Consider the following 13,647-nt stretch of genomic DNA (forward strand, 5'->3'; position numbering starts at 1 on the left):
TATTTTGATTAAAATTTTTAAATATTGCCACTACGCCTCACATTTGAATCAAATAATTCATTGAATTAATACAAGTCTGCTGTTAAAAAAAAACAATTAATAGGGAAATTGCATTTATTCCTAGTAAAGTTTTAAGTATTTTGACTTTACTTTAAACCATATAGTTAATCCAGGAACTATGTTTTAAGGCACTTTTGCACTGGTTTCAAATCACTGGTCTGAACGTAATCTGGTTTGATCCTGTGCACAGTTAAACGCCAGTGAACCGCACCAAACACAGCGGTTCAGATTGTGAGATGACTGTGGACTGAGCTGGATTCTGGGCCCAAACACAACTTCAGCTTCAAAAAGACAAGTGTAAGCTTCTTCTTTTTTTTTTTATATATCTTGTTAAATATAACAATTATCATGAAGACCTTTAGTCATCTTTCAAGCTAATCCTGAACGAGTACGTTTACAGTTGTGACACATCAAAACACATTTCTATTGCTATACTAATTGGTATAGGATGCAAAAAGGGAAGTTTTATTGTTCATTTCGGACACGGATCGAGACCTAATCGTAACCCCGTCGCATTTTTTGATTTCTTCAGTAAAGTTATCGGACAATTATGAACGGAGTCAGAACGGGAAGGACGCCACAGGCTGCTTATACGCAGTATAATGCAAGGGGCCTAAATCACAGCAGTTTGCTACAAACATCAATCATCAGGGCAAAATTGTCAATATTTCTACAAATGGAGAAATTGTGATTTGTGGTTTTTACGAGAACAGATAAGGTGCGACTCTTCCTCATAGACTACCTCCACACAATTTACACAAGGCTAAGATGATAAAAAAAAAAAAGTCTTGACAAGGAATAAGAAAAGATAGCTCTACAGTGGGCCGTGGTTGTAAATGCTTCCATACCTTGTTTGTTTCAGGTAAATTTACAGTACCCCTGTTTTAGATGAGTAGAGAGGAGTGTAAAAGGTGCTTCAAATAATAAAATGAGAAATTTAGTTAATCATTTTGGACAACATTCTTATAAATAGCTTAGTTTTGTCTAGGTGGGATCTTTCACTGTAGATTTGACCAGAATGTCAGCAATAAAGAGTTCTGTTCACTATTGGTTACCAATATATTAAGATCTGTCCTAGGGGACCGCCCGTTCAAAGAGCTCAGCCGTTTTTATGCAGCACAACCTAATACTTATAATATGTAACACCTAAATTCTAATAATGCACCAACTCATAAAAAGTCACTTTTAATAAGATTCAAACTTTTCGTTTCCTTTGACATCTTATTTTCCTTGACCACTCAGCGCTGATCCCACCCAATGTTTTCTTTTTCTAGCACAGTATCCACAAGAGGCCACAATCAGTTCAACCGAAGTGTTGATCCTTTTTGGTGTCAAGCATTTCTTTGTCTTCCACATACTGGCTTTGACTTGTTAGTGACGGATCAGCAGGGGTTCCCTCCTCCTCTTTCCCGGTGCTGGACAGGTCCATGTTTGTGTCGGTGAACACAGAGGAGCCCGTGGAAGAAGAAGCCGAGGTTTCTGTTGCTGAAGTGGCGCTGGTGTCCAGCTGACTGTTGCTGACCACCCTGTGAAGATAAAGGAAGGACAGCGAACGGTAAGAAAGGGCATGACTACTTGTCCATCATGTAAACCCAGTAGGAAGCTTTCCCATGGGATAAAATTGATCCTGCGGTGGGGAACAAAACCCCTAACATATGGCCTGTTTATGTTAAGAGGTACCTTCACCTGTGCAAAGCTCTTTAAAAAAAGAAAGAAAAAAGAAACTATATACAAGTTTGCTTTGAAGGTGATCATACCAATTTATTTATATTCATATTTCTTATTGTAATTTTTTTTTTTTAAACAATCTTGCAGCCCCCCCCCCCCCCCCCCCCCCCCCCCCCCCCATCAACCTAAAACATTTGCACCTTTCTGCAGCCAGTAATCAAAAAGGAGTAAAGAGCGCCGCAGTAATGAACTGGCCAGCTGCAGTCTTTAGAAATGCCCATTACTGAGAGATTTGCTCAAGACTGCCACTTGCATGGATAAAATCTGGGGCTCGTAGAGCAGCATTAAGAGGGATAATGTCCCCATCATGTGTAATCCTGAAGTCTAAATGCATAAACGCTGGCATTTAAAACGTGCGGACCCAAGTAATTGCCCTTAATGAGCAGAGACGCAGGTAGAGGGGGTTGTGGAGGAGATGAAAGGAAAGAATGCAGGACAACAGACACATGCAAGAAGACGGCAACGAGAGAGAGAGAGAGAGAGAGAGAGAGAGAGAGCGAGAGAGAGAGAGTGAGAGAGAGAGAGAGGAAAAATGTACTAACATGCCATGTCGAAGGACGTGCCGCTCCCATTCGAGGCTGTTAGTAAAGCAGCGGCCACAGAACTCGCAGGGAAGACGCTTCTCGATACTGCCCGGCCCGGAGTTGCTGCTGCTGCTGCTGATGGGAGACGAAAGGACCTCTGGGAAATGGGAGTTTAAAACAACCGGTCAGTCATTTCACAGGTGATATTCGAAACAGATTCCTCTCAGTCGACATGTCAGGTCAAATCATTCAGAGTTTATGGGACAATGGAATACAAATTAAAAAGGGAAAACAGTGAGCCACAACAAAAAGCCCACATACAGGTATTCATGTTACAGGAACAAGAATAAACGATATTCTAAAAGTATGATTTATGTCTTACGTCATATTTATTTTCCTTACAAAGACACAGTTGATCCTGTATATCACAGTTTGAAATAAAATAACTCGGGATACTGAGAGAAAATGACTTTCAGCAGATCATCATTCACAGTCAAATCCCATCAGGCTTTGTGAGAGAAATCTGCTCTGCTCATATATACCAGTTAAATATCATCCGGCCCTGTTTTACATTTGACCAGCCAGGTGTGAAGTCTACATTTGTTCTTGTTCAGCAAACATCAGTGGTTTGACAGGCTGATGCGAAAGGGAAGAAATTTTCACATTATTTTTCCGCTTGGCTCAGATCTTTATTGACAAATAATATCGGGTTTCACGGTTACTGCTGAATGATATCTGCTCTTGTGGTCACATGCTTTGCCCATTATATTTAGACTGCAGTTTATTTTACAGCTTGTTGTAATCATTTTCCGATACATGTTTTTATTATGAACATGTGTCCTTTAAATTGAGACACTGTCTATTTATGCAGTAAAATACTTAAACGTCCCGCAAGATTATGGGAAGAACGGTGACCTTCTTGACTGCAAAGTTGCTTTATTATCGAACAGAACACGGTTACCATGGGCCGTAACCACGTCAACACAACAAAACAACAGACACAAACTGATCGGGCTGCTCGGTTAATTCATTTATCCCCAACTCCTCTCGCACAGAGGCCGCCTCGTCACGCCTGACCCGCCCCCATTCTCCACTCGGTGCATTCAAGCATTCAAACAAAAAAATAATCGGAACAATCAGAACATCATTATTGAACAATAAAACCACAGCTATTACACAACTGCAGAGATGTTACAATGCTACGTTACCTTGTGAGGAAGGCTTGTCCTCCTCCACCTCCTTGACTTCTTGCTCCTCCTCTTCCTCCTCCTCCTCCTCCAAGTCTTCCTCCTCCCCCTCCCCCTCATCTTTGATGATGTCCTCCATCTCCTCATCGTCCAGCTCCGTCTGGTCCCCCACCATATTGTCTGTGATGTCCATTTCTTCGTCGTCGTAGTCTTCCTCCAGCGCCATCTTTCCATCTTCTACCATTTCTACCATTTCTACCATTTCTCTGTCCTCTTCCTCCTCCGCGCTGCTCCCGTGCTCCTGCATCATTTCCAGCTGGTCCAGTTTGACTCGACCCATCAGTTCAAAGTTGCGGATGACCTGATGAGACAGTTTCATATAGTTAGATTTTTTTTTTTTTTTCATTTTCCAGCTGCAGCGTCCCGGGTTCTACATTCTCAGTTTCTTAATTTGTATTTTGTGCAGTCAATATTTGAGAACAACTGGTATTTCCTACAGAATTTGAATCAAAGAATGAGATGCATTCATTCCGAACAACTGGAAAATTATTCCGTTGTAAAATGTATATACAAACCTTGAAAAGTTGTCTTTCTTACTTAACATAATCTAAAAGTCATTGCAGAAAATGTGTTTGAGCAGCTCTAGCTCTTTATTTGATATTTGAGGCAGAGTAAGTTTCGGGGGATTTTCTAGGGACTTTCTGGATGATTGATTTTCTTCGTATGCAGCCAGAGTTTTCTTCTCCTCCTCCTCCTCCTCATTGACAATGTTCTCAGGCATCGAATCTACCGAATTTGCACGAACTGGGAGTAAAGCGAGAGAGCAGCATTAAATGATGAACTGCAATAATTTGACCGAGAAGAGTTTCGACAGTGGAAATGGAAGGCTGAATCATCTAATCTCTCATGCATCCAGTCACTGTCTCTGAGTAACTTCCTCCCTAAAGGCTCAGAATTGCAGCTCCCCAAAACTCTCCGCAGCATCAACAACGCCTGTTCTTCTGCTTTTCTTAGCATGAATAAGCTTCAGCGCTGCTAAACCCAGGAGGATCCCTGCTCTCTCACTTTTTCCTGTTAATCGTTTGGAGACACAAACTTATATATTATTTGAGGAGGAAGAGAAAGATTTGCCTAAAATATCATGCCTATGTATCATGTTCATCCAAAAATATAAGGATGTGACCTTAAATCAAATGAAGTGGTATGGAAGATGAATGGATATTTGGATGGATTCACGATTCCCCGCAGCTTCACCACATTTACCAGAATTTCCAAAGACAAGTTCTACCGCTGATAATCTAATACCTGTCACTAAACTCCATGTGTAAAGGATTCCTTAAATTTGCCACAGCTCACAATCCGCGTATGAATAGATTCTTTTTTTTTTCTTCTGAGCAGCAAATTACTGTGATAATTATAACTTAGTCCATGATGGATATAAACTGTTCTTGATTTGAAACAGTTGGGCCGGAACTTTGATTCTATTAAGCGTGTGATAAAATCCAGTCATGTGGAGATTGGAGGCTCGTATCTAGATGTGAGATCAGGTTAATTGTTCTCTAAACTGCTCAATGAACCCACGTGCCTTCTCATATCGTCTTACTCAAAAATCTACATTAAGTGACACAGAGAGATGAGATAAGTTCCTGCTCGACGTGGTGGGAATCCACTAAATGTGTAGTGATTTCATATATATTGCATCTGTATATACACCCACTCATCTTATTACAAGTCGTCAGTCAACTGCTATTTCATTTCCTGCACTGTTTGAGTAAAACTTAATTCCTGGGTATCAGTTTTTCAGTGTGGCAAAAATATTCTACTTGATTAAATACATTCATTTAAAATGATAGAAAATACTGTATTGGGTAAGTTCCTCTTGAAGGACGTGTCAAAGGGGGCAAGTTGTAATGATTTGCTATGAAAAGTAGCAGAATGATAAAGGTATACTGTACTATTAATAATACTAATGGTACGACGGCGACTAGCATTAAATACATTTTAACATGTAACATGACTAAGAATAGGTCACTTACTTGATAATATAGAGAAATCTTTTTTATTGGAGTTAAGATAACGTTCAGTCCAGCTATTGAAGATAATTATTATAAAAACCCATTCTTAGCTATAATATGTCATAGTCGTGGTAGTTATTGTAGTCATCATGGTTACAATAAACCATGGACATGGAGATACTATACGGAGTCCGACTGACCTTGTGCTCGAGGCGGAGGTGCTCCTCCAGCTGCCTCCGTCGGCTGCTGTCGTAGTAGCAGAGCTGGCACTGGTAGGGCTTGATCTCATCGTGCTTCTGCAGGTGTAGCTGCAGGGCCTGGTCACTGGAGCACGTGAAGGTGCATTTGTGGCAGCGGAACACCAGGCCCTGAAGGTGGCGCGACAGCTTGGAGCGGCTCACCTCCAGCGGAGCCACTCGTTCTTCTGGTGGAGGGAAGAAAGCAGAGTGGACGGTCAGGTTGGAGAACGACGAGAGGGGAGAAAACCAAAAAAGGGCAAGCACATAAAAAACTAATCACAGTGGCTGCTACCTTTGGGTGGCTTTGTATTTTTTATTTTTTTCCAGTTTCAACACAAACACAATTCTCCAGATAACTAAAGAAAAACCTCTTGAACACACAAACAATATCTTTTTTTTAACTTCTCATTGCTTAGAAAGGATCTTTTTTTCTTTTGAGTTCCAGACAATGTTTCCATATAAAGCCAGCAATGACTTCAATTTGAAAAGCTCCATGAACAGGGAAAACAGTCCATACATTCATTTATTTCTCAATGTCATTTTGTAACATTCATGTAGACGGGAGAAATATTTTTCAGTTTATCAAAATGTGTCAAATATGTTAACGTGTACAGTGTGAGGATTTCACTGAACTATAACCACAATCAAGAAAAATGTCTTGGCACTTGCAGACAAATGCAAATGCATCTCATTGCACAGCGTAATGAAGAGCAGCGATACCTCTCTCATAGCGACAAACCGTTGCCAACACCGACACAGAGCCAACATCAATGGACTGTTACATCAAAATCAAATCCAAAATCAACACCATCCAAGCATGCCTGTCGCTCGCGCCACTTGTTAATCAGCTGCAAATGTCTCGGAGGCCACTGTCCTTCTGGCACCTGGTGTATCCATCCTACAACGACGTGTGAAGTGGCTTTCTGAGGAGCATTTTCTCTTTTCTTTCTGTTTTTACCAGCATTTTAAATGCACCACTGTGTTATTTTTAAAGTCTGGCCAAGCACACCGACTTCCTGGATTCTTGATGTCACCATGAGGTTGCCAGGCAGCCAGCGGTGACTCCACACCACCAAAAGGAAAAACAGCCTTCTCCTCCATGTCACTAGTCTTCAATCAAGCCAAATTGTTTGATAAACACACATGGTGTTCCCACAATGTTTCACTACTTTGTTAAAAAAAGCGGATTTCTATGTGCCTGGCTCCATGAAACGCACCTCTGTGCAGAACAATGTGGTCGATCATGTTGCTCTTGTGTTTGGTGTGGTAGAGGCAGAGGGGGCAGCGCAGGTCTTTAGGGAGGTCCTCGGATGCATTGTTGTTGTGACCCGCCTCCACATGCATGGTGAAGTTATTCCTGACAAGGACAAACAACAAACCGTTGAACTAATGCACATGTGTTGTAGCACGCGTCGCTCTAATTATAGAAGTATTTTTCTTACTTGTAGCAGGTGAAGAATGAACAATCTTTGCACTTGAAGAGTTTCTTGCCGCCATGGCGGTCCCTGTAGTGCCGGCGCAGACTCTGCATGTATCCAGAGCTGAACTCACAGAACTCGCACGTCAGGATGCCGTCTGGACGATTGTCAGCCACTGTTGAGCCACCAGATGTCGAGTTGGAAGACATTTGACTGCGGGAGGCCAGCTGGTAATGACTAAGCTGCTGACGAACATCCGCAGGCTCCAGGTACGATGGATCTGAGAGAGAGAAGAGGAAGTTAGAAGAATTTGGTGTCCATTGAAATGTAACACAGAGGGTAGATATACAGGATGGAGGTGTAATACATACAAATTGGAGTTTTCCCCGGTGGTATTGACCAATAAGGTATTTATATTCACTGAAAATCTTTTCCAATTTAAGCCACACGTTCCGACATTGAAAAACAGATATATCCCCCACAAAAAGTGACACAGTATTAATATTGAAGATGGATAATTATGAACTATCAAAGTTTGGCAAGTGATTTTCAAAATGTGAGGTGGCCAGGGGGTAATTTCTTCTCCCAGAATGTTCTTTTTTCTTCCTTTTAACCAAATGGAAGAAATAATTATCAAAAAAAAAAAAATGTGTGGAAGGTAAAAAAGTTAAATCTTTTTCAAACAACTTATTTAGAATCATTTCTGGGGTGTGTACATGTTTACTGGTTTGAATAATTTAAGGGCTTTATTTCACAAAGATGTATTACTAATTTCATAACATGTCAATTAACAAAACATACGATCCATTGGTTTGTTGCTATTTTTCTTCGGAGCAAAAACAGATTTTTACAGGCTGGCGAGTGTTTGATTCTGTTTTTCTTTCATGCAGTTACGACACTAAACTAAACATACATGTGCTGAAGGTAAAATATTTCTTATTATTGGTTCATATCAAGAAGATTCAGACACTAACTTTCATCCCACCGGAGCCATCGAAGAGCGACTCTGATGCACAGTGAAGTTGTCAAGCTGGTGACATTTTTGCACAACAGGAAGGAGTTTAACCTACTTTATATATTCTATCCAGATCAATTCGCGCATCTCTGCTGTTGTTAGATGTCTAGTTGTTCCTTAAAACAGAGGAAACTCACCAAGGACTTTATTAAGAAACCTATAGGTAACACTGTGCACAGCTATTCCTTCAAACTTCCATTTGAGAATATCCTTCAGGTTGACATGTTTGTTTCATGCTATTTCTGAAGAATTTCATTTTATTTTTAAATAAAGCTACTTGAATCAGACTTCAGTCTTGGGGTGGGGGGGCTGGAACATATTAAAGCAAGGCTTTGTACTGTTGGAGGAAGTCAGACTGCATTGAGAAAACACACAACCACTCAAGATAACACTATTGTGTTGATGAGACAAGTGAATTTGATGAATTATTCTGTTGAAATTAGCATTTAAAAACACATGCAAGTCACCGACAATACACTGTGGCATTGAAGTGGTTCAAAGTGGTGCAATGTGTGTCAGAAAACATTCCCCACACTATTAAACCACCATCACTATCAGCTTGGACTGTTGATGCAAGGCATGGTTGGGTCCGTGGATTAATGCTGTAATGCTATCGATGCCAACATTCTGAGCCCACCATCTGCAGGCTCACTAGAAGTCAAGATTCATCGGACCATTCCATGTTTTTCCAATCGTCAACTGTCCGGTTCTGGTGAGTCTGTGCCCACTGTAGCCTCGGATTTCTTTTCTTTGGCTGACAGAGTGGAACCCAATGTGGTCCTCTGCTGTTGTTGCCCATCTGCCTCAAGGCTCGACGGGTTGCGCATACTAAGAGACTTTTCTGCTCGCTGAAGTTGTACAGAGCAAGTTGTCCGAGCCTGTCTGTGAGCTCCAACCAGTCCGACCTTTCTCCTCTGACCTCTCTCATCAACAAGGAATTTCAGTTCACAAGAGACGCCACCCACTGGATGTTTTGCGAGTGTTGCGTCATTCTGAGTCAACACCACTGGACGATGTGCACGTGTGGAAAAATCCCCGGGCAATCACCAGGTTCAGAAATAGTCAGAAAACCAGCCTGTCTGGCACTAACAATCACACCATGGTCGCAAACTACTGTGAACACAATTTAGCCCCGATACAGATATTTAAACATCTAATGCAGTATTTCACCAACTGACCGACTCACAGGATATATGCAGGAATAAACTGGGCTTCCTATCAAGTAATTTGTGGTCAAATACAATATACAGCCGTTAAGAAACTACGAGAGAAATTCAAATGAGCTTACATAAAATATCCATCCCCGATTCCTGCCCTCTTCACAGATGCAGAAGTGTAACTGTCATCATTTGTCCCACACCACTCCCCCCCCCCCCCCCATTCCCTATTTTCAAGAGTCTATAATATCAGTGAGGAAGCTCATATTCTCGTCCTACTTTAAGGCTCCGACACATCAATAAATAAACCGCAGTGACACTAATAGAATATCTATCCGTTTGAAAAATGCCTCATTCAGCACTCGGAAGACGTGGGAGCATGGAAGGAGAAGAAGAAGAAGAAGAAGAAGAAGAAGAAGAAGGGAGAAAAAAAACTTTTATACTTTCACTCTGTAAAATTCTTGAGATCTAATTTCTGACTTTTGCAGAAAAGGCAGAGGAATTCATATGAATCAAACAATGCCACAGCTGATTCATGCTTTTAATATCCTCTGCTTTGAGGAGATGCATGGAGATGAGGCAGCAGACGGAAGGCGCACTCTGTCGTCAGGTGGTGATGTGTCTTTTTAAATGTGTTAAACGCCAAAGTGTATGAGAGAGAGAGGTGACTCTCTTGTGAGAGAACCAGAATATGATGGTGCCTGTATGAGGCCGGCTATGTTTCAAGAAGACTAAAGTTAACAATGCATATTAACAAGCAGAGAGGGACTAGAATAAAATGGCAATGTAAAGATTTACAATGGTAAAAGTCATTGTGCATCCATATCTGTATTCATTTTACAACGAGGCACTTATCTGGGTTTCTCTGTGTATAATCTGATGTTCTCTGACATTTCATCTAATAGAAGCTCTTCTCTGCACTACTGGAGCACTGGCTTTGTATGAAGAGTGTTGAACGTACATTTTGAACACACCTCTACTTTGAAGAAATGCATAAACTCATAGAAAGCAGTTAGCTCTCCAACAACATTTCATATTACGTTTCAGCTCCAAAATAATAACCCCCCGTTTATTGCTTTTTTATTCTGGTTTGCTTTCATAAAATGAAAATGACAAACCCTGCAGGAAAATAAGTTCGTCCAATTAATTACCCTCATCTTCCCATTGTCCATTCACTGCACTCGCTGTTTAAGTTTGACTGCAAATACAATAAAAATGTTTTTTTTTCTCTCAATGGCTTTAAGCAAGAAAAGTATGTTCATTAGAGTCTGAAGGTTTTTTTTTCTTAATGTGGCAATATGGCTTTTAGTACCTTGCAATGGCTTACTGGATTATTTCTGGGATTAGTATATGTACTTATTGCATATCTCTTTTGGAATAACCTAAGCCCAAAACTAATCTCACACCACAACTAAGTCAAACCTTGGCAGCCCAAAGTTAACTTTTTGTGTACATCATATTTTATCAGAAAATGCATTTGTTTTTGGAAAAGCCAATTATTTTCCCTGATTACCATTTGTTCTTGGAACAAATCGGACAAAATTATGTTTTAACTTGATGCATAGTTCTACACTATTCAATGATAATTCTTTAATATTCAAACCAAGAGACTGACATTCTCTTTTTTTTTGCTCCAAGTAGAAATGCGGTTGCATTTCCAAGAACTTTTTTTTGTTTTGCTTTGTGCAGGAGCCCAGTACAAATATCACAGAAAATCCCCTCAAAAATATAAATAAATCTAAAAAGAAGCAAGCAAATAGTAATATTTTCAAAACCCACTGCCAGAAAAACACAAACTGCCTCTGTCCAAAATTTCAGACGTTTCAGTTGAAGGTAGCTAGTTTGGCACAGTGGAGAGACATTCAATATGTCAACTCTGCTCTTTCTCAATGCTTCATTTGTCTTGGTGGGGCACAGCTGACAGTGGTAGATGGTGCAATGAGGAATGCTGCCCTGCTTCAGCTCCAGGGAAGATTCCACAGCTCCAGCAGCAAGGTGACAGCTGCTGCCAAGAACCGTCTACAAGCTAAAGCTGCCGCTGCAAAGCCACGAAAACACCTAAAACATGGCATCACATCAAGGAGTTTACTGCTACATGAATGTAGGGAGAAGCTACCTCACCGACTGAACATATTCTGCAAGGATGGGTGTCATAATCAACACCGAAGGCTTAGGTGGTGCAGTCTGAACAGCCAGAGCCTAATTTATTCAACCCGTGCACACAAATCTCCCCGTCAGACTGAGGATATCTCCCTGGCGTTCACTGCAGTCCTCTCATTCATCTGACTGTAGGTAGTCAGTCAGTCAGTCAGTCAGTCAGTCTGTCTCCAAGAACCTCAAACTGCAACTTTAATACAGTAATCAGGATTTGCCAAATCTGGCCTGGCAAGCTTATCGTACAAACTCCCATCTATTAAAAAAAGAAAAAAAAAGAGAGGATGATTTCATACCATCCGGGGCCAAGGAAGTCTGCTCTGTGTTAGTGGTCAGCCGGGAGGGCCTGAGGGCAGCGTGTGCAGCCTGGGTAGCAGCTCGAAGTTTGGGGAGGGTCAAGACCTCGCCGTGGTCTCGGAGGGAGTGCTCCTTCAGCTGGCTGATGGTCATGGAGGAGAAGGGACACGACAAGCACCTATAGGTGTGCTGCTCACCTGGAGGGAAATGAGGAAACATGAGTAACCCGGCTTAAACCGTTAATTTATCAACGCACGAATGGCAAAACTGCGACAATTAAAGATTCATCTTCCACCATGAGTAAACGCATTTCAATGAGTACAACTCTTCACTTGCAATGCGTGTTCTGTTATGGTGTTAACATAAATGAAGTGCAACAATTACTAAAAGTGAAATACCTTCAAAGTACTACAACGTGCTGAAACACTTTAAAAAAGGGGTTGACAATCAATGCATGTTGATTAAAATCCCACTGATGTTCTCACTAATTTATGGCCCGAATTTCCTATACGGAATGAGACTGATTACGGTGTTGCTGCTGTGTGTTATTCAGACGCTTGGGTGTTTTGAATGCTCCCAAGAGGAATTTTTAGCATCGCGCTTCCTGTTTCTGCTCAATGGATTTGGCAAACATCCTTGTTCATACAGCATCCTGAGAAGCAGAGCCACTGCACGCAAATCTGATCTGACCGTAACAAGGAACTTACCAGAAGTGCTTGAATAATGGGAGTCGCTTCCTCAGAGAACTGGCTCTGCGGAGGGTTTTGTTCATATCAGACAACATTGTCTGTCAAAATTATCTTTAATGCGACAGTTCCGTAATAGTTTTAGTAGTGTGCAAATTTCCTTGAAATCACACTTTTTATCAGTCATGATAGCTGGAAGTAAATCTTTTAGAAATAATAAGTACTACTGACTTACTGATGCTTCTTGTTTAGATATTGAATATATACAGGTTGAGACCTTCTGTATGGTGACTGATATTCCTCTGGGTGTTGATTTTCTCCCATTTCTTTACATTTGTGTTTAAAGTTTAATGATGAATCTAACCTTTGTGACTGCCTCTCTGTGTTTGCCTGATCTGTAGAACTTTCGAATTCCTTTTGCTTTACATATTCATTCTGGCAGCCTAAGAATCTGTATTTGAATTTTGTTCTGCTCAATATTCTCAATTTACAAGTGTATGGAGTGAAAGGCTAAGATGCTGCTAAAGTTAATCCACTAGTTGCTTTACTTTGAAGAGGAAACATCAGGGGCTGCATATTTTATTTTTTTTTAATGTGAAAGAAGATCACAAGAGGTTGCTGTTTGGGAATACCTTGTTAGTCATGGAGACAGCAGTAAGATGTGATGTAAGTTAGGTGTGCGTCTGTTCTTACCCGTGTGTGCCTTATGCAGGTGGCTCTTCAAGCGACTCACGTAGGCAGATTTAAAGGGGCAGAGCTTGCACTTGAAGGGCTTGTGGTGCCCGTGGTGAGACTGCACATGTCTGTCCAGACTGGCGGTGAGAGGAAATAAAAAAATAAAAAAATAAATAAAAAACAGACAGGAGGATATGAGATAAGAGGATAAAAGAAGGAAAAAAATGGATGAAATGAGGGGGAAAAAGGATAGCAGATAAAGAGAGAAAGTGAAAAGAATAGTGTACAGGGGAGAAAGAGAGAGAGAGACAGAAAGAGAGAGAGCGAGCTCTTCTCTACAGCTTCCACTTTGATGATTTCAACAGCAGGGTTTTTTCGGCAGCATCTAAAGCGCTCAATTCTGTTTACCTCACAAACAACAGCCACACATTTCCAATGACTACAGAACAAGGAGCCGTGGGGTGAACTCATCTACCCACAATCCCCTGGTGG

The 13,647-nt window shown here is 41.1% G+C and overlaps 1 protein-coding gene across 1 annotated transcript in view; it reads right to left on the reverse strand.

The window, feature by feature from the left end:
- Positions 1-380: 380 nt before the first annotated feature.
- znf462 (zinc finger protein 462) overlaps positions 381-13,647 on the reverse strand; it is a 50,422-nt gene continuing 37,155 nt past the window's right edge. Inside the window, exons 6-13 of the mRNA XM_080476836.1 lie at positions 13,174-13,292; positions 11,794-11,991; positions 7,196-7,451; positions 6,971-7,110; positions 5,715-5,938; positions 3,521-3,860; positions 2,331-2,469; positions 381-1,586 (exon numbers count right to left, since the gene is read on the reverse strand). Of these exons, the coding sequence (XP_080332962.1) occupies positions 1,364-1,586; positions 2,331-2,469; positions 3,521-3,860; positions 5,715-5,938; positions 6,971-7,110; positions 7,196-7,451; positions 11,794-11,991; positions 13,174-13,292 (1,639 nt within the window). The 3' untranslated portion in view covers positions 381-1,363. The remainder of the gene's footprint in view (positions 1,587-2,330; positions 2,470-3,520; positions 3,861-5,714; positions 5,939-6,970; positions 7,111-7,195; positions 7,452-11,793; positions 11,992-13,173; positions 13,293-13,647) is intronic.

The sequence above is a fragment of the Lipophrys pholis genome (genome assembly GCF_963383615.2).
Source record: "Lipophrys pholis genome assembly, chromosome: 12".
Classification (NCBI taxonomy): Eukaryota; Metazoa; Chordata; class Actinopteri; order Blenniiformes; family Blenniidae; genus Lipophrys; species Lipophrys pholis.